Source organism: Varanus komodoensis, unplaced genomic scaffold (assembly GCF_004798865.1).
Source record: "Varanus komodoensis strain SLA01 unplaced genomic scaffold, ASM479886v1 scaffold47, whole genome shotgun sequence".
NCBI classification, from domain to species: domain Eukaryota; kingdom Metazoa; phylum Chordata; class Lepidosauria; order Squamata; family Varanidae; genus Varanus; species Varanus komodoensis.
Window position 1 is genome coordinate 6,973,335 of NW_025336045.1, and position 21,171 is coordinate 6,994,505.

At 43.4% G+C, this 21,171-nt stretch overlaps 1 protein-coding gene across 1 annotated transcript; it reads left to right on the forward strand.

Annotated features, from left to right (window-relative positions):
* Positions 1-3,509: 3,509 nt before the first annotated feature.
* Positions 3,510-17,039, forward strand: TDRD6 (tudor domain containing 6). Its single transcript, XM_044445141.1, has 5 exons — positions 3,510-5,667; positions 5,782-9,645; positions 13,080-13,198; positions 13,336-13,425; positions 16,651-17,039. Exons 1-5 carry the CDS (start codon positions 3,510-3,512, stop codon positions 16,738-16,740), a joined length of 6,321 nt encoding a protein of 2,106 aa, XP_044301076.1. The 3' UTR covers positions 16,741-17,039.
* The last annotated feature ends 4,132 nt before the right edge of the window (positions 17,040-21,171 follow it).

Below are 21,171 nucleotides of genomic sequence, written 5' to 3' on the forward strand. Positions count from 1 at the left end.
TGGTGACTGACATAATTTTCCTCCTCCTGCTCTCAGATTTATCCCCACAATATCAACCCTGTGAGATCAGTTGGATGCTCCCTAGAAGCAGTGTGGACTACTTTTCCAGGCAAATGAAATCTGAACTGGAGTTTGAACAAGAAGTCATAGACTTTGGCTCTCAACAGTCATCTGTTCTCCAGTCTGTTGCACCTAGGCAACAGCCCCTGGAGCAGGAGCAGGAGCAGCAGCACTGATCTTGACAGCATGGCGATGCAGGGCCCCACTAGGACAGGGACTCCAAGTCACAGGAAGCCTGGTCCCACAGTTCTATTCCCTTGCAATGGTGGCAGCTCTCCAGAACGGAAGTTGGACATGCATTAGCTACTCCATGTGCCAGGCAAGCCAGCTTCCCAGAAGCAGGGAGAGAGTAAGGGATAGAGGGAGTGGGAGTCCAAAGGCAAAGGTTGCTGGAGAAGGGCATGGAGAAGGGGCTGACAAAAAAAGACATGCTTCTGTGCCTGATTGTTAAGGTCGAGTGGGGGAAGGCACTGCAAGTTGGGAGAGGGAGCACTGCAAAAACAGCGCTTTCTATGAGAAGGTTAATTAATTAAAAGGCAGATTTGGTTGAGGGATGGCAGGAGGGGGAAGGTAATAAAAGGAAGAGGTAACAAAGGACATTTCCTGGGAACTTTGCAGACTAATTGGGAAGATGCAGCTGACACAGGCAGGAAAACAACACATCTTTGTATTGAATTACAGCCACATGGGATACATGTCAGCAGCTAGAGATTGGAGTGGGGAGATGGAAACCACAATAACCTAGAAATCATGTTTTTCTGTTGGACAGATCATGTAAGAGTAAAAAATGAAAATGTGTGGATATCATGGTTTGATATCCACACAGGGCTACTTGTCATATAATCCTGTGTTTCTGGGCTTGTTGGATGCTGTACCAAGTCAATCAAAGTAGTTTTAAATCCTACATATGAGAGAAACATTGCATATTATCTCATTACTGTCATGATCTGTGACAGAGCAACATAAACATTATAGCACTTCTGCTTTTACAAAAGAAGTAGTAGTAGTAGTTTAGATCTGTGGAACTCCCTGCCACAGTTTTAATTATGTTCCTAGTTAAATTTCAGAATAGCTGCCCTCTCTGCTATAAATTTTTAACTGCTGCCACCATACTAAATGCTCCCTATACAAAACCAAGCCGCCCCTCAGCTGCATGGTTCCTATGGCACAGGCACAGGATTGACACTACTGCCAAAGAAGTTTCAGAATGAACAAAAAGCACGACAGCAACGCTCTGTTTCAGATTGCCCCACTGGTGGCCACCAACGTTCCCATGACCTCAGTAGGAAAAGCCTGTCTGCCTTCTCTTGCCCCTCACAGCTGCCATGGAAAGAATTGTGGTGGCTGCTTGAGATTACACAGTGACCTTAATATAGTCGTGGAGTGGGGATTCTGGTGGGTAGGGAGGCAAATGCCATGACTAAAGGATCTCCTGCATCCATCCCAGTCCACAAGACTACTGGCTTCTTTTCATGCTCCCTCCCAAGTACCCCAAGTTTCTGATCCCCATGTTTGCTGGGAAGAAAGATCCAACAGAGGGTGGCGTATGCTGCATATTTCAACATGCACTCTTTGCAGGCCTCCAGCCCAAGGCTGTCATGCCTTTGCCACATGCTGATCAGCCTCCTTCCTGCCCGCTGCACTGTACAGATGAAGGGGTGGTTCACCACCCTGGGAGAAACCCTCATGTCCAGGTTGTGGACGTCCCACAGACATCTGGAGAAACAAATGCTGGATTAGATATGCATTAAACTTTTCTTGTACTGTTAAGTTATGGACAATCTTGAGAAACAGTGAATTTCTCATAACAAACAGAACACCCACCTCAAGTCAACTGAACATCTGGTTTACCTAATCAAGGTATTTTGATAAAGTATGAGCTTTGGCTTGGTGACATTTTATTTAATCATTAATCATTAGCGTGTACATACCAAAGTTCTGCAACTACTGTACTGCTCCAACTTCCAGCAAGTTTCTTCCTCAGTGTCTGTTGTACTGACTCACAGACAGGATGTTTCAAGATTTCTTTCAATGGTATTTTTTGAGGTTATCTTTTGAGCAAAATGGCGAGGGATTCTCTGTATTTTTTCCTTTCTTTTATACTTATTGCCATCTATTATTACTTTCTATTTCTCTCCCTATTTTCCATAACTCTGTAGCATCCTGAGCTGCCCATACTTCTTGATCTGAGAAAGCCAGAAGGGGTCCATGAGCCAGAAGGTGTGTTCACTACCATTTGAAGTGAATAAACAGGGTAACGCCTTTTTAAAACAGTCTAGAAGGACCAAAATTATTAGTCATAAAGGCCATGCTACCCATTCCTAAGAAAGGTAGTGACTGGTTTCACAGTTCTTTTCCTTGACTTGCACATGATGGCCACATACCACTTCACTTCCGTAATTCACTTCACTCATGCTAAATGTGAGTTGCATGTCCTCTGAATCTTGCAAGGTGGGGGATGAGGTGGCTTCCCAGCCACTCTGCAACTGATGGCTTGTGTTCTAGGGTTCCATGATGTCTACTGTCAGGTGTGACTGATGAATTTGGTTAGCTTGGCTCATTTGGAAGCTGCTGTTCTAGAAAACTGCATGATGTTTGAGATGGGTTTTAGGCATCTAGGGGTTGATTTGTTATGTGCAATCAAGTCATCTTTGACCTATGGCAACCCCATGAATGAAAGCCCTCCAAAATTTCCTGGTAATGACAGCTCCGTTCAGCTATTCCAAGTCCAAGCCTGTTGCTTCCTTTATGGATTCAGTCCTTCTCATATTTGGCCTTCACTTTGTCTTCTGCCTCTGACTTGATTAATATGGGTTCTCTGTTATACACCCTCTCCATTTGAAGCTTTAGTTATAAATGAAGTTTAAGGCTGCAATACTATACACTTTCCAGGAACAACACTTCCGTGAGTGGAACTCCCGTCTGAATATGATTGCACAGTAAGCCAATTTTAACATTCCTGCATTGACACAAATGTGCATTAAATTTTAAAATGGCCGTTATAGTTTATGTAACGTTACCCTTCAGAGACAACACATTCCAGTTGTCTTGATTGCAGAGCAGTCAGGATCCCGTCACTGGATCTCCAGAGGTCCTTTGCGTAGCTGCAAGGGACAAAGGCGCACGGCAACCTCGCAGCCCCTTTCGCGCCCAGCCAGCACCACACCCCTCCGTAATTGCCCTTCCCTGCGGGCCTTTTCCTTAGTGAGCGGGGACAGCTCGGCGGGTCTGGCGAAGGGGCCCGCAACGGATCACGTGTCGGCCTCGTGGGCGCCCGATTCAACGGTTTCTGCCGCCGGAAATCCTAGGCGTGCCTGGGCGGCGGCCTTTCGCAGCGCCGCAGATCACGCGGCGCTCGCTAAGGCGACTAGCCGCTACTGCTGGCGTGTCCCGCAGAAGGAGAGGAGACCCGGCGGAAGCGGTCGGGTGCTGTCGAGGCGGCCGTTGCCATGTGCTCCGCGCTGCCCAGGCCGGGCTGCAGGATGGCTCTGCGGGTCTCCTTCGTGGAAGTCCGCCCCGAGGCTCCCCTGGTGAGGCTGTGGGGGTTTCCCGGCAAGCGGAGGGAGGAATACTTGCGGCTGGCGAAGGAAATCCAGGCCAAGAGTGGGCCGCGCTTGGCGACCACCCCCGACGGCGGAGACGCCCTGGCGGCGGGAGACTTGTGCTTGGTGGAGCTGGCGGGGCGGTGGAAGCGCTGCCGCGTAGTGAACCGCCAGCGCGGACTGGGCCAAACCTACCGCGTTTTCTTGCTCGACGAAGGCCACACGCTGCCCGTCACCTCCCACTACCTGGCGCGGGGGACTAGCGAGCTCTTTCACCTGCCTCCCGAGGTGATGAGCTGCATCCTTGCCGACTTGGTCCCTCCCAGGCAGGTAGGCGCCACCTTGAATGCTGCCGGAGGGTCCAAGGGACTTGCCACACCGGGGTCTGAAATGCCGAGTTCCAGCTGGACGGCTAGTGCTGCAGAACTTTTGGGCTACCTGCAGGGCAGGGTGGTGTCTGGCCTTATCCGAGAGGTGCTCATCCCTCAGCATCTGGTAGTGTTGGAGTTGCCTTGGTTACTGGCACAGATGTGCCAACTGGGGCTTGCCTGCCAGATATCTCCCAGTACCTTCAGCACCTTGCTTAGCATTTCCCTCCAAGGTTCTGGTCTTACTTCTCTTCTGACAGAATTGCCTTCTGAACCCCAACCACCCATTCTTACCCCTATTACCATGTCTCAGCAAGATCATGTTAGTTTGGATTATATCTATCCACAGCTGAAGTTGAATGTGATTGAGCCTGTGATAGTGACTGAAATCATCGATCCATGTAGAGTTTACTGCCAGCTGCACAGCTTTTCCAAAGCGATCCAGAAACTCTCACATGCCATGCACCAATCTTTTGAAGCATCCAAGACAAAAGACTTACAGGGATCTTTGCCCACACCGGGTTCTCCCTGTGCAGCCCGAGGCATAGATGGGTGTTGGTATCGAGCTCTGCTGCTAGGGATATACCTTGGTGGGGGTCCAGAAAATCAGCCAGGAGCAGTTGCCCAAGTGATTTATGTGGATTATGGCAGGAAGGAGTTTGTGACAAAGAGAAATGTGCGGCATTTGCCTGCTGAGTTTTTTTGCATGCCAGTAGTCACCTACGCTTGTTCATTGTATAATATTACAGATGGAGGTAGTGGATGGACCTGTTCACAAGTCAGTCAACTTAAAAAATTACTGTTGGGCAAGGTGATGCAAGCCGCCATTGAAGCTTTTTGTCCTTTAGAGCATCTCTATTATGTAACCTTCTATGGGGAAGATGGTCTCAACTTTAACTGCCTCTATGGAGTGCAAGCACACTGCCTGACCCAGTGTTTCCTGCACAGCAGTCAAGAGTATACATCTGCCTTGACTGAACTGGAGCACATGGGGACTTCAGCCAAGAAGGAGCCTGGCTCCCTGTTAGAAATGTTGTCCACACTAGCTGCTGCACCACTTCCTGTTGTGTGTCTGAAGGCAGGAGAGTGCCACACTGCTGAAGTCTCCTTTCTGCAAGACCCTTCAGAATTCTGGGTGCACCTCCTGGAGCATTGTCAGCCACTCTGTCATCTAAAACAGAAGTTAAGTGACTTCTACTCTAAGAATAAGAAACTGGAGGGTATTCTTCGAAAGCTCAAGCCAGGATCCCTGTGCTGTGTCATACTAAAGGAGAACTCCTACCACCGTGCTGTTGTCACCAAAGTGCAAGGGAAGAGCATTGAAGTATATCTTGTTGACCAGGGAAATACTGAAATAGTTGATTTGTATCAAGTGAAGGAGCTGCTTCCCCAGTTTAGAGAACTTCCTGCTGTAGCACTCAGATGTACATTAGCCATTCCTTCCCCAAATCAATCATGGAGTTCAGATGCTGTAGATTATTTTAGAAAAGCTGTACTGAACAAGGAAGTGGTGATCAAAGTCCTAGGCATGCAAAGAGATACTTACACAGTTGAACTGTTTGATCATTCTCTGGTAGGAGAAAAAAATGTAGGTAAAATCATGTCCCAGGATATGTATGCTGAGGATCATGAAGATCAAGTTCTAGAGACTCTCCAGAAAATCACAGATAAGCCATTGGGGAAGGGCCCAGAAGGAGAGGGTGTGGGGCAAAGGTCTCTGAGAATTTTAATAAAAGACAAAGCAGACCACCCAAGAAAACATGACTGCTCACACATTAGCAAATGCTCTTGTTATTTGCAACCCAGTGTCACTGTAAAAGAGGATTCTAGCACTATCCCAAACTCTTTGTCCTGTAATATGCAAAACTACTCTGAAATAAGGCCAGGATTTTCTTGTAATGAGCAGCTGAATGTTGGAAGTACAGTAGAAGTAATAGTATCCTATATAGAAAATCCTAGTCTCTTCTGGTGCCAGTTAGCTAAGAGTTCCCAAGACTTGAAGGTACTTATGACTAAAATTCAGGATTACTGTATTCATTCAGCAGAACCCCATGACTGGCCAAATCCTGTATGTCTGGCTAAGTTTTCAGAGGATGAAAAATGGTACAGAGCTCTCATAATTAATAAGGTAAATGCTACAGAAGTTGAAGTTGCCTATGTTGACTATGGGAATAAAGAATGTGTTTCACTGGAGAATATTTGTGCAGCTAAGACTGAGTTTTTATATTTGGAAGCCCAAGCTTTCAGATGTAGCCTTTACAATTTAATTCAGCCAAAGGGACAGAATCCTTTTGTTTGGGATGAAAAAGCCACTGAAGCTTTTTTTGAATTTGTGAATTCAGCAAGCAGATTGGAACTAAAATGTACCATATTTGCTTTAGCAACATTAAATAAAACACATCTTGTTAATATTGTGGACTTAATTACACCTTTTGAGAGTGTTTGCCATTTTTTAACAAGAAAGGGTCTAGCCAGACCTGTACAGCCACAGAAGCCCCTGATACCATCAGTTCATCTTCTGTCATACTATTATTCAACACATGACATCAAAATAGGCAGTGAAGAAGTGGTTTATGTTACACATGTTAATGATCCTTGTCTTTTTTATTGTCAACTTGCTAGAAGTGAAAATGTTCTTGTACAATTAGCTTCTAACATTGATAAGCTCAACAAAATGGGGCACAGCTTGAAAACATCTCGGGCCCCCGGAAATTTGTATCTTGCAAAGTATACAGATGGCTGCTGGTACAGGGCTATAGTGACTTCAGCAAAAACTACCAAAGAAGTTTTCTTTGTGGATTTTGGGAATACACAGTTGTTTAGGGATGAAGACCTGATTGTAGTACCGAGTGATGCTTATGAGTTACTGCTTTTGCCAATGCAAGCCATAAAATGCTCTCTTTCTGACATTGCTGATGTACAGAAAGATGCTGCTGTGTGGTTTGAAAAAGCAGTACTAGATAAGCAATTAAAAGCTTTGATTGTAGCTAAAGAACCTGATGGAAAACTGATCATTGAACTATATGATGGTAAAATGCAAATCAATGCAAAACTGAGACAGGGTTTAGGTTTGCAATGTGGCATTGGTGTAGTGGAAAATGAAACTTCATTTTCTAGGAGAAGAGCCACAGGAAAGAATTGGCCTTTGACAGGCATTATCAAATCTGAGAGCAAAAGGAGGAGCGCTCAAAATCTGGAAATACTGGGCAGTAGCACAGACAGTGGTGTGCACAGACAGGAAATACAATTGCAGCAGGAAAGAAAGATGGCAAAGTTTCCAGGGACAGCAGAAGAGTTTAACAGAAATGATTCTGAGGAAAGTAAGAAGGCCAGTAACTGTGCATGCTCTCTAATGCAAGAGAAGATACCTGAAAATAAAAGCAGAAACCTAACTGAAGCTAATGCATATTCTTCACTTAAAAAGCTGTGTGGCTTACCTCAGAAAAGCATATACCCTGGTCTTAAAACAATGGTGTATGTTTCTCATATAAATAATCCTTCTGATTTTTATGTTCAGCTAGTAGAAGATGAGCCTCTGCTTGACAGTATTTCAGAAAAATTAAACAATCCTACAACAGTTGAAAACCTAAAGGGGCAGTCAGTCCATATAGGAGACCTGTTGTGTGCAGATTTTTCAGAAGATGGTTTAAGGTATCGTGCTGTAGTTAATAAAGAAAGCACTGATGACTTTCTGAGTGTGCAGTATATTGATTATGGCAATACTTCAGTAGTTAACATCTGCAAAACATGTAGACTTCTTGAGGACTGTCTCTCTTTCCCAGTGATGAGCATTCATTGTACATTGCATGGAATTAAGATCACAGAATGGACACAGGAAGCTGTACAGTATTTTTTCCAAATGACAAGTGAGGTTCAAATGAACAGCGAATTTGTAGTAGAAACTGAGGGCAAATGGGCAATTCTGCTTTTTGGCAAAAATGGTAATGTGACAGTGGATTTGGCTAATAGGTACCCAGTATACAAAAAATCTATTTTGGTGGAGACAACTGACAAGATAGATTGCAAAGCTGACCTGACAAACCTGTGTGAAAATCATCTGTCTGAGTATAGCAACGCTTCAAGTATTCCAGATGCCAAATCATTTGTCTGGAAGATACCTAATATAGGTGAAACTGTAAAAACCTTGTCAGTTACTGTAAAGAGCCCAGAATCTTTTTGGTGTCGGTTGTTTGATGCAGATGTTATTCATTCAATTGAAAGGAAGCTTGAGGAGGTTCAAGACCTTTCAAGAATCAGCTTGGAGAATATTGCACATGGATACTCTTGCCTAGCAAAGAATAATGAAGATGATACATTTTACCGGGCAGTTGTTAGAAATATAAAAGGGAATACCTTGTCAGTGATTGATGTTGATTATGGAACTGAAGCTTTTGTTAGTACAAAGATGATCAGACAAATTTCTGATGAGCTATTATCAATACCACCGCAAGCATTTCTGTGTTCTCTGTTTGGCTTTAATTCTGCAGAAGGTTCATGGACTGAAGGAATAAGTAAAATTTTTGGTGATATATTAGCTGATTCTCCACTGGACATTACAGTCATTGATAAACAAAATTATGGTCCTTTAGAAATCCCTTTATTTAGTGTTAAAGTGGAGTGTCAAAATATATGTCTCAATGAGCAAATGAAACCCTTTTGGAAACATAATGTTGAAAACCCTGGTTCCAACTTGGGAGATATTCACAAGCCAGAAGGACAGAAGAAAACAGAGGAAGAGAGTTCAGAGGGTGAGTTGTTTGAAATGAAAGCATCTGCTTGTTCATTCATGCCTTGCAAAGATACCATTGCTTCAGAAGATGTATTGTGTTCTGCGGAAATTCAAGCAGTAGTTGATGCAAGGAGCACAATTTCATTGGACGCATTTTCTCTGACTTTACACGTATATGAAACTATCCCTGAAGCAGTTCATAAGGGGAACCAAAGAACTATAACTGAAACATTTCATAATAAAAGAGACTGTTATATATCTGAAAAAGAAAGTGATAACCTACTTTCTGTGGATGCTTCTGAAATGCAGGCTCCTGTTACTAGTGAAATGGGGATGCTTTTGAAACAAGATCACCTTGAAACGCTGCCTGCATCAAATGACACCAAGCAGCAGCAGCTGGAACTAGACATACTAAGAATGCACTCAGCTGAAGAAATGTTGGAACTGGAGATAACTGAATTGAGTCCTTCCCAGTGTGATGATTCAGAGTGTTCAGAATTGAACTTGCTTGAAGTAGCACACATGGAAGGGGAATTAGAACAGAGCCCTTCATCAACAGACACAACTGATAGTTTGCTGCTGGAACTAGAAACACCCAAAGTGCAATCTTGTCCAAACTATAGTAAAACAATGGCAGATACATTACCTTTGGAACTGCTTGCTGTATCCCATTCTGCAAGTAATGTAATCAAGTCATCATTTTCAAAAAAATTAGAAGAAGAATCCTTCTGCAATGAATGTCTACTGAGAGTGCATGGAACAGGAAAATATGGCATAAAACCCCGTCACTTAGAATGGGAGACTCCGCTGGAGAAGAGCTGTGTAGAAACACTGAAGAGCCATGGCAAGTGTGAAAGGTCTTATGATGACAATTTTGTTGGGGAGGATTCTTTAAGAAGTATGTTGCTGGATGAAGAGCAAGTTAAAACTTCAAGTTACGATACAGGTAAGACATTAATGGTTGGTTTGCTGAGTGCCAGAATTAATCTGTATGTGTTTATTGCTTGTCTTACTTTAAATTGACAAATTTAGCTAGGCAAGAGTACTATTTGAAGAAGTGGCTGTTGGAAGGAAGAATAGTGGGTTTGCATTTTACCAGTTTAGAAGTTTTATATCTCGATAGATAGCAGCCAGTGAATTTTGGAATATATATTTTTCTTGCAAAGCTTAGCAGAATTGCTGTTACTTACCAATTCAGTTAAAAGTACTAGCTTCTTTTATAGAACCATTTTTAGTGATAGAACCATTTTTACTGAAAGCACTGGTTTTCTTGGATCCACTTGCTGGCACATCCGTAGCCACAAGATGTGCTGACTTTCCAGAAAAATGGCATTCCTAACTATGGCAAGGGGATGCAGGTGGCGCCGTGGTTTAAACTGCTGTGCTGGTTGATCGAAAGATCACCAGTTTGAATCTGCACAACAGGGTGAGTTCCCATTGCTCTGTCCCAGCTCCTGCCAACCTTGCAGTTCGAAAGCGTGCAAATGCAAGTAGAGAAAAAGGTACCACTTCGGTGGGCAGGTAACAGCATTCCGTGCACCTCGGTGTTTAGTCATGCTGGCCCCATGACCACGGAGACTGTCTGCAGACAAACGCTGGCTCCCTTGGCTAGGAAATGGAGATGAGCACCACCCCCTAGAGTCAGGCATGACTGGGCTTTAATGTCAGGGTAAAGGTTTAATGTCAAACCTTTACCTTTCGGCAAACTTCCAAATTCCAGGCTAGTGATACACTCTTATTTGTCATCTTCTGCTGGTAGGTCCTAACTAAAATTGTTTGATATATCATTGTGTGGATTTCTTTTTTACTATACGTTGAAAGTATGCTAGTAGCTTTTCCTTTACAACAGAGGTATAAAGAATCTGTGGCTGCCCAAATGTTGGCTCCTACTTCCTTCTGGTCCAGTCAGCATAGCAAATGATTAGGAAGCATGGGAGCTGTAGTAGTCCTAACATCTTGCGTGTTCCAGGTTCCTTTCCCCCTTAAAAAATTAAGGAAAGAATGTGCATCCACAAATATCCTCACATCTATGCAACTATTAGGAGCAAATACAGTGGTACCTTGGCTCACGAACGTAATCTGTTCCACGACTCTGGTCACGACTCAAATTGGTCGTGAGCCAAGTCAAATTTCCCCATATGTCAATGTACTTAAGGTTAATCCATTCTGTAACTTTTTTTTAATTACAAAAAATTGAAGCAAAATGACAACAACAAAGATTGTGGCCATCTCCCCCCCCCCCCGCCAGCATGACCACGATTGTGCCCGTGTTCCCTGCATGAGCGTGACTGTGATCGTGGCCATAGATGGGCATGAACGCAGCTGCACTCAAGCAGGGAACACAGGCAGGATCGCAGCTGTCTCCCCCCCCCCCCACATCCGCAATCGCACCCATGCAGGGAAGGGTGATGTGAGCGTGATCGTTATCTGATGCAGAATTTGTGACTTGAGGCAAAATTTTGCCAAAATTTCTGCTCATGACCCGATTGGTTGTGAGCTGAGGTGTTTGTGAGTTGAGGTACCACTGTATTGTGTCTACAGTAGTGTCCCCAACAGCACAGTATTCTTGTTGGTAAAACAAATGCAAATATGGTTGTATTCATACAAATAATCCCAGCTCTGTATTGAGTATGAAGAAGGTGAGAGGCATGTCATAAGAGGTTAGAAATTGCCAGAGAAAAGATCTCTGTAAAGTGTTGCTCAAAAAGAGGCACACTTTTTTACACCCTGACTGCTACAAACTTCCTCACCTTAAAATACTCCTGGAATCTCTGTGCAAAGGCTAAATAGTCAGCTTTCAGTTTATTCCTAACCAAATAGATCCTTAAGATGTAATGAAATTGGGAGCAAGATAGATGAAGATATTTCACAGGCTGGGTGCAGCCATGGAAAAGGCCCTCCCATCTCATCTACCTCAGATAAAGGCAGGACATGCAAGAGGCCTCTTACAAGACATGTAAGATGGGAGATAGGCCTCTTAATTTTTTTACCTCTAAGCCATTTAGGACTTTTATGGTAATAATCAGCACATCAAGTTGATCTCAGAAGCAAATTGATGACCAGTGCAATTGAATAAAAAATGACGCAGAGGACTAGATGCATTTAGCTGGTTTTCGGTAACATGCTGCACCAGGTGAAAGTTCAAGCTTTCCAAAGACAACCTTATGTAAAGTATGTTACAGTCCTCTCTCTCTCTGCCAGCCAGCTCCCTCCCCACTTACATCTTAAGGCATGCATGCACCACCCCAAAATGGGGGAAAGTACATTTCGAATTACCATGTTTGGAATATTAAATGCAAAAATAGTTCAGTGTTCATGCGGCCTGATAACATAATGTGGATGCCAGCTGTATATTGATTCAGTATATCTACCAGGCAGCTTAAAAAAGGAGGAAAGCCTTAAGGTAAAGCAGAGTGGGTTTGATTTAAATCATTAATCAGTAAGAGTCAATTTAAATCATGGTTTTCTACATAATTTGCATGCATGTCTGCCTTACTTGTAGGTAGAGTAACTTCATTAAGATATTCCTAGACTGGGTCTCTTTGTAGCCTGCTGCCATTATAGGCTTTCCCCTCCAGGGAAAGAATAATATGACAAACTTCAGTCTATACATAAAAAAATCCAAAAAATTGGAGTAGTCTATTCAAAGGTTTAAGCTTCATTTTTACTGCTTGTCCCGCCCTCCTCACACTTAGCTTCTTGTACAGCTCTATTCCACTCCCAGCAGTTTTCTCCTATTCATTGAATTTTTTGAAATGTAGCACTTAAGGTATACACAGATTTGCAACGGAACAATGGGATTAAGGTCTCTCTTCTCAACTGCATGTTTATCTTACAGCATTCTTGCTGTGAAGAGATGCATGATCTCTGCAGACACAAATTCACTGTTTCAAGAACTGTAAAACAAAGGATCTGTGATAGTATCTTCTAGTTAGAAAAATTGCTCAATAATCTTACAGAAATCTCTGGAAGAACATGCCATTGTGAATGGTTTAATGGAATTTGTTTACCAAAAAATTTAAACATTGCATGAATACACAGCCATATGGTACATAACTAAAAATTAATCCAGATTTTATGATGGATAACTTTTGGACTGTAATATATCTTAATAGAAAACTAGATAGATTTTTTCCTCAAAAAGCATTTCATTTTTTAAAAATTTAATTTAAGTTAAACATTCACTTTAACTAACAATTTCAATTTATTTATTTTTTTAATCACTGATTTTTATCCACCTTGAGGTGAAGGGAGGAAAGCCTTAAACTTTAATAATATTGCTTGGTGATTGCCAGTTTGGATTGCAGTTGCTAATCTTATTTCTCTGGTTTGTAGCTTCCAGTGTGAGAATCCTTGAAAAATAATATCTATTTTTTGCAGATAAAGAAGAAATCATTTGCAACTTAAAGGGATTTGATACTGGTTCCAAATGCATGGTGTGGTCAGGTGGTCAATGGTACGAGGCTCTGATTCTAGGTTTATCTGCCGAAGGCACAAAGGTAAGGTGGCTTGGATGAATCACTGTTCCTAACTATGGTTTGACGTGCATGTTATCTCAATGGTACTTTTTCTGCACATGAGAGGCTAGAGTTTCTTTGTACAAATAATTATCTCTCTACTTTGTTTTTACATAAAGGTCTTGAATCTTTCAAGTGGGAATGAAGAGGTCATCAGTCCTGCAGATGTTTGGCATAGGCTTCCTGAGCTGGAGTCAAATCTAACTGAGGTAGAGTAACTTTCTAAAATATTAGAAGTGTCTCTTGACTGCCCTTCCCTGCCTCTGTCCCTTTGAAATTGGTGGAAAGTATTAAGCCCCATGTGCATTATACCATGAACTGTCAGTGATTAAGATGCAAAAAACCCTAGCTTGTTACCACAAAGACTAGAATTAGTGCAAATGGTTACATATTTAGAGGACTGTGTCTTGCTGAAGTTTAACTCTTACCTCTCTAGTCTCAATTTATGTATTTATAGTTTTTATTTTAGTTTTTACAATCTTTGAACAAAACCAAACATAAGTGCAAAACCACCGAGAATACAAAACAGAAGCAAAAATACTAATACATATAAAGAAAAAGAAAAGGGAAAAAACATACAGTCACATAGGAATGAACAGAGATGCAGTAAATTAATTATACACACATGCACAAACATATATACATACACATTTACATCTACATAGATTGAAAGTTCCTGTGACCAAATGTTGGAATGAATGTTGAGATGAAGTTGTCATTGGTAGTATATTCTCTCAGGACTTCAGTCCATTGTGTGGTTAAAGGAGATGATTTGTCTTTCCAGCGCTGTAGTATGAGTCTCATAGCAGTGGCAACTATTCCTCTGGATGCAGTGGGCCGAGTATCCTTACTTGAGGTCTATCCTTAGGCAAAGACTGTGAATCCCATTCATTTATGGATTTACAGCTGCCCCAGAACATATACTAGCAACACCTTCAAATAAAACACATGCTCCATTCCTTACATTGCACAGCAGTGTTCACTACTTTGGAGTTCCCAACATTGGAGGGCTTGGTTAGCTCTACAATGAAAATGAATCCAACAAGATATGACATACAGCCATCTTGACATCCAGACACTCAGGAGTGGAGTGTGGAACTAGAGTGACCCCATCCAACCATGCCAGTTGAACATATACAGTGGTACCTTGGCTCATGAACACCTCGGTTCACGACCAAATCAGGTCGCGAACAGAAATTTCAGAAAAAAATTGCATCAGTTCGCGAACTCCGCATTGGGTGACAACTGCGATCGCACCTGTCTTCCCCGCCCAGGCACAATCACGATCATGATGCTCGGGGTGGGGGAGATAGCTGCGATAGTGCTCGGGTGGTGAGATGGTCGCAGTCGTGCTTGTGCAGGGGAAGATGGGTGCGATTGTGCTCATGCTTGGGGCAGGGAGATGGCTGCAGTTGCAGTCATGCTCGTGCGGGGAAAGATGGATGTGATCGCGATTGTGCTTAGGAGGGGAGATGGCTGTGATCATGCTCGTGGGGGGAGATGGCCGCGATTACAGTCGTGCTCGGGGGTGGGGAGATGGCTGGGATCTTTGTTGTTCTTTGTTACTTTGTTCTTTGTTTCAAATCTGTAAAAAATGATTACAGAACAGATTAACCTTATTTACACTAAACCTTGTGGGGAAATTTGACTTGGCTCAGGACCAATTTGGGTCACGACCAGAGTCATGCAACGAATTAAGTTCGTGAGCCGAGGTATCACTGTATCTTTCCTACAGTCCATCTCCTTGACCTGAAATTGGACCTCATACAGCAAAAGCTGCTCTTTTGGACATATTGGACTTGATAGCACATTTTAGAAAAAATGGCAATTCTCTAATATAGGGGTCCTCAAACTTTTTCAACAGGGGGTCAGTTGAAAGGTGCTGGTGGTGGGCGTGGGCCGCCAAGGCAGTGGCGGCGGGAGCCGCACACCGGTGAGGGGCGGGGGGATGCGCAGGGCGAGGCAGCAGCTTGCTCGTGTGGAGATTGTTTTCTCCGAGTGAGTTAAAATTATCTCCCCACGAGCAAACTGCTGCCAGGTGCGTGCACGGCAAGGCGCCAGCTTTCTCCATGGAGATCATTTTCTCCAAGCAAGTCCAAAACGATCTCCATGTGAGCAAGCCATCGCCTTGCCACGCGCCCGGCAAGTCCCATACCTCGGAGGCGGGCCAGATAAATGGACATAAATGCTGATGATGTGGGGTGACAGGAGCATAATTAGGGCACATGATGAGGAAATGCCCTGCAGTGACTTCCTTCTAGAAGGTTTTTTTAGACATAGCGGTGTCCTAAATAGATAATTCTTGTTTAAAGATGTCATTGTATTGCTGAATTACATTCCCATATCCTGGAAGCAACTCTTTGGCTACCCCTAGTCACAATTCTGATGAAATTCCCCAGAATACAGCGATTAGCCTGAGAGAAAGAGTTCTCAATAGCACCAGAGGGAGGTTTTTCTCCCTCAGGCCAATTGTCACAATGGGAGAAATAATGTCAGGGTCACAGCTGTGGGGGAGACCCAGGGAAGTTCTCAAGCTGCAGTTCCAGTGAAAACTTGGGTCTCCTCATACTTAATATTTAATTTTTAAACTTTAAATATGTGGTCATAGATCATACCATTATAATATCAAGCAGGGTTACCCAGCATGGTGCCTTTGACTATTAATGCTTCCTTAAGGACTTTCAATGGTGCCCACAAATCGTTCACATTCTGACCCCTTCAAAATTTTATTTTTAACAAAAAGGTTGAAAAGCAGTAGGGTACCAGGTTTCCCGTCCTATTCCTGAATCTTTCACTGATCAGCTGTTTGATGGACAGAACAAGAAGGAAAGTTGTTTCTTGGCCCCATTCAAATTTCATTGGACCTATATTAAAGTTAAGAAAGAATTTTTTTGTTTCTACATGTTGTTTTCTGCTAGGATGGTAATGCATGATTATGTTTTATAATGTGTTCTTAAGGCTTTTTGGTTCCCTTTTTGTGTGTTGTTTTATTGAAGATGCTGGGAACAATAGATGGCAAAAGAAGAAGGGGACGGCAAAGAATGAGGTGGCTAGATGGAGTCACTGAAGCAGTTGGTGTGAGCTTGAGTGGACTCCGGGGGATGGTGGAGGACAGGAAGGCCTGGAGGAATGTTGTCCATGGGGTTGCGATGGGTCAGACACGACTTTGTGACTAACAACAACAACAATATTGGAGATAGATATAAAACCTACACCAAGGGTGCAGTCCTGTGACCTCCTGACATTGCCTGACGTAGGTCATAGAATTCTAAGATGAAAAGCAGTCTGTATGTGTTTGATCAGTAACAAGTAACACAATTTAAAATATACTGGTTAGTATGTACACATCTTTAGGCAATCAAGTTGAAATACACATCAAAATATTTTTCTGTTGTATAAGCTGTTTCTCTAGAGAACTTGGTTTTTTCTCTTAGGAATTGGGTACAATGGATACCTGGCATTCTTTGCCAGCAGGTGATTTGCCAGTTGAAGGTAAGACTTCAGAAGTATTTTCAAGTTTATAGCATGCACTAAATCATATCTACACTTGTACTGAATAATCAAAGCTCAACAGGATAGAAGAGGGTTTTATCTAAGTTTTGGAGTCATGAGGAGATGGCAGCTAACTGCAGTTATATGTGCTACAAACTGAGTAAGTTGTACTAATTCTCATCTGTGTACAAATGATTTTGTCAATCTTGAAAGGAGAGTGGTAAGTTGTAGCAGTTATTCTCCATGTTCAATATGTAGCCAAAACTAGCTGTTCATTTTTCTTGCAGAAAAAAGTGGCCGACTTTCATTGGTTCTTGAAATTCTTAACACTGGTTTCCTGCCTACTCCTGGATCCAGCAAAAGTTCCCGATCCATACTTTCAAAGTCCTCTGTGTCTTCCCTACCTCCTTTATCCCTCTGTTCTTTTCCCCCCATTATATTCCTACTCATAATCTTTGCTCCATCAGCTGCCAATGAAGTTCTTGTGCTGCAAGAGACCCAGTGAAAACCTAGGTCTTCTCATATTTCATATTTAATTTTGAAACTTTAGATATGGTCATGGATCACACCATTATAAATAAACCTAGTTTATTTGTTTGGTTTTCACTACTTCAAACATTTTTATAACACACCAAGGTGATTCAAAAGTTGAAACAGTATGCTGTTTATAAAAACATAGTAAAACAAACAAATGTTACCATTATAACAATTGAAATTGCAAAGTTAAAACGGCCTCCTTCCTGAATGCAGACGAATCCCAACTCCAAAGGGTGTTTTCAAGTTTGGGAATAACATATGGAAAAGCTCTTTTCCACAAGCTAAACAAACAGCTGTAAACAAGAGTATCTTCAGAAGGGTCTTTCCTGCTGATCTTAATAACTGAGCAGGTTCATACATAAACAGGTGATCCCTGAAATATCCAGGACTTTGAAAGTGAAAGACAATGTGAGCCAGGAAAATAATTGGCAGATTGCATTAGAATCACGTGATCAGGATGCTCTGCTCAGCTGCCACATTTTGCATCAGTTGAAGCATTCAGATATGCTTCAAGGGTGACCCCATGTGTGGAACATTGCAGAAGTCCAACTGTCAAGATTACTTTGACCAAATGAAACTGACTCAAAAATGGCTACACCTGGTGCACTAAATCTAGTCATGCAGTATCTCTGTGCAAGAAAACAGCAATGGTTTCTCACAAATTATTTGGAAGACTTTGCCAAAGTAAAAAAGTTCCTGCCTGCTTCAGATAACATGAGAAGACCCTATCTCCAGAGTACTCATCTTCCCCGCCATACACTTTCCATCTTTGTATACTTAAGAGGTTAAATGCATGCATCCTCCTCCACACCCCCAGCTCTGAGGTAACCCTCTACCCCCAGCCTGCAAAAAGCACATCCTACCAAGGCAACAGATACCAAGACATTGGCTAAGAAGGCAAAGAATTCTAAAGTTTGTGTTGAGGAGAAAAGAGAAAATGGCATCAAGTGTGCTAAAAAGCCTTGCGATAAGCAGCCTTCTAGTTGCCTCCTACATGATAAAGACACAGTGCCAGAGCCCAAGCCTCTCTGGTATTCCTGCTTGGTTCCAAGACCAATGCAGTGACCTCCAATTCCACCGCACCCCACAGCCCTGAGTGCTTCATTCTCAGAGGGCAAAATATGGGAACTGTTACCACCTGAGCAGGCTGTGCTAATTGCTGAGGGACTGTGAAACCCATCATCACCCCCTACAATCCACTGCTGCACCCCATGAAGTGCGACAGACACCACAATTGATCCCACTTTCCTATGACCAATCGGCATCATAATTTTCAGTGGACCACACCAATGTATAGGTAGGAGTATGAAATGGATCTTTACAGGGAGCTCTGGGCATCCTTTGACTTTGGATGCCAGGAATGGGCACAGTGGAGCCCTGCCTATTCCAAGAGGTTGTCCATCCACACTGAGATGCCTTTGCCTGAGCCAAGATTGAAAGTTTCCAAAGCTGCAAAGAAAACTGGAGCACAATGTTTCTTGAGCCTGATTGGTCATGTGAAGTCACTTGAAGCTAACCAGGCAATGTTCACACAGGCTAGGGAATTAGATTCCAAATCCGATGCCTCCAGCTCAGAACCTGCATCCCTGGATCAGTACTCCAAAGTATTAAAAGACCTCCATGCACCTACTTCTAGTATCCAATGTCATTTCCTGGGATCAAGGCACATTTCTCCACCCAGAGGTGCACATGCTCTGCCTCACCACCTGTAGGATCTGGTCAACACTGATAGCCTAACTGATAAACTTGCAGACTTCCACCTTATGGTTGAGGCTGTTCTGAAACCTACCACCAGATGCTGATACCACACAAAGTGGGAAACTTTCTCTTGCTTTGCCTCAGAGCACAACTTTAAGCCTGACAGTTCCTTGGCGCAACAGCTACTACTGTTTCTGAATGCTCTCTTCCAAAGGGGACTAAGACGGCATTGATCTGCATGTATGCAGTAGCCATTTCCACCTTCCATTCCTCAATTCAGGGCCACTCTGTCTTCTCCCACCCCTTTGTTTGCTGGTTCATGAAAGGCCTCAATTACCTGACCCCACCAACCCAATTGCCTATACCAGTCTGGAGCCTTCCTGTGGTTCTTCATGCCCTTACAAAGAAGCCATTTGAGCTTCTAGCCACTACAGATCACCACCTCCTGCCATGAAAGACTGCTTTTCTGGTATCTGTCATCTCAGCTTGCTGGGCAAGTGACCTGGCCACCTTCTGAATCCACCCCCGTACCTCAATATTAACTGATGATGGCAGAAATGGACCTGGTGCTGGAGAGTGGGGATATGATTGTGCTGCTCAAGATTGGGGGTGGAGTTACCACTGGATTTGCTTTCTTGAAGTAGGCCTCAAGGGTTGCTTGTACAGCCATTTTCTTTTCTCATCATAAATGGCCTTGTACAGCTGAGGGCCTGGTTACAAGGACAGAAGCTACAGGAAAAGCCAAAGGGGGCAATGCGTTCCACACGTCTCAGAGCACACTGACTTGGATACACGCAAGCCAATGCCCAGAATGAAAAGTTGTGAATACTGATTCTGTAGGGAACTTCCGGATTACGTCACAGCAAGATCAGCAGCGAAAACAGGAGCTCTGTATTTCATGCCGAAATCCGTTCACCAGGGGGCTTGGAGAAGCCCAGTTCACTGCCCTGGAGAGGCGGTGAGAGAGTACGGATTGCCTCTGGTGTTTTTGTGGGCGGCAGCCCCCTCACCCGCCAGGGAAAACCGTCGTTTCACAGTGAACGGAATGGGAGGGGGGGCCTAACCCCCTCACTGGCTTTTCATAAGAGATATTCGTGTAGGGCAGGGGTGTCAAACTCAGCTTCCCTGGGGGCCGCTGGAAGTAGAGTCTGGGTGAGGCTGGGCCGCATCACGTATCCCACCCCCGCGGTGGGAGTGGGCCGCTCATCCCGCGTGGCTCCCGGAGGCCAGTGGCACTTTGAAGGCCGCAGGGCCCCTCCCCCGTGCCCCGCCCGTCCCAGCAATGGGCCCGTGGGCCGCGAGTTTGAGACCCCTGATGTAGGGTTTATGGCAGTCCACGTATTTTTAAGTACAGGTGGTTTGTAACTCAGATGTTCGTAACCCACGGACTGACTACCTGTATGAATCTGATTCTATGTTGCGACAGAGCAGCAGTGGTGGCACGGTGGATGCCTTCAAGATTTACTTGAAGTTTCAAGTCCTATGGGAAGCAGTAGGTTAGATTGCATGGACCTTGGGTTTGTTCCTGTATTTTTTCTTATCTGTAATGAGTGAAGGGAAATGTTTTCTCAATAGAAGGTAATTAGGGAGCATGTACTAGTGGTGGTTGGGACCAGAGCTGAAAATAGATGGGGCACCTTTTTCTCTCTTTTATACCCATTCATCCCTTTTCTTTCAGCTACAATTTTTATCTTTCACACACATTCACACAGGTTGCTAGGGCAAGAAGAATTTGATCTGTTTCTTGGCAGCTTCTGTGCTGGATGGAAGAAGACAAATTTTTACTGAGATCAGCAGTGGAAATGCCAGTGCAGAACAAAGCATTATCTCTGCTGGCAGCTTCTGTCTTAAGTGCAAAGGAAGTTTTCCTTTTTCAGTTTGCAGCACAATAATATATGAAAAAGACAGTGGGTTTATTCACTGGCAGCTTAAATTAGGCTTGGGGCAGGGCTGCTGACTCCCCAGCAATGTCTAGTAAGATTACTAGAATATCTTTTAAATCATGGCTCCTTGAAAACTTGCTGGGGTTTCTCAATGGCAGGTAAAGCATGTGCATAGTCTATAAATTATTATTATAATCACTTCTTTGGGACTGAAGTACCCAAACCATTTAGTAGTATTTTGCCACTTTAAACAATTTTCTTCTAATAAGAATATAATTACTGTCATGCAAGCCTTCACTGTTCATCTATTTTCAGGAAAGCGTCCATTTTCTAATTTGAGAGTGG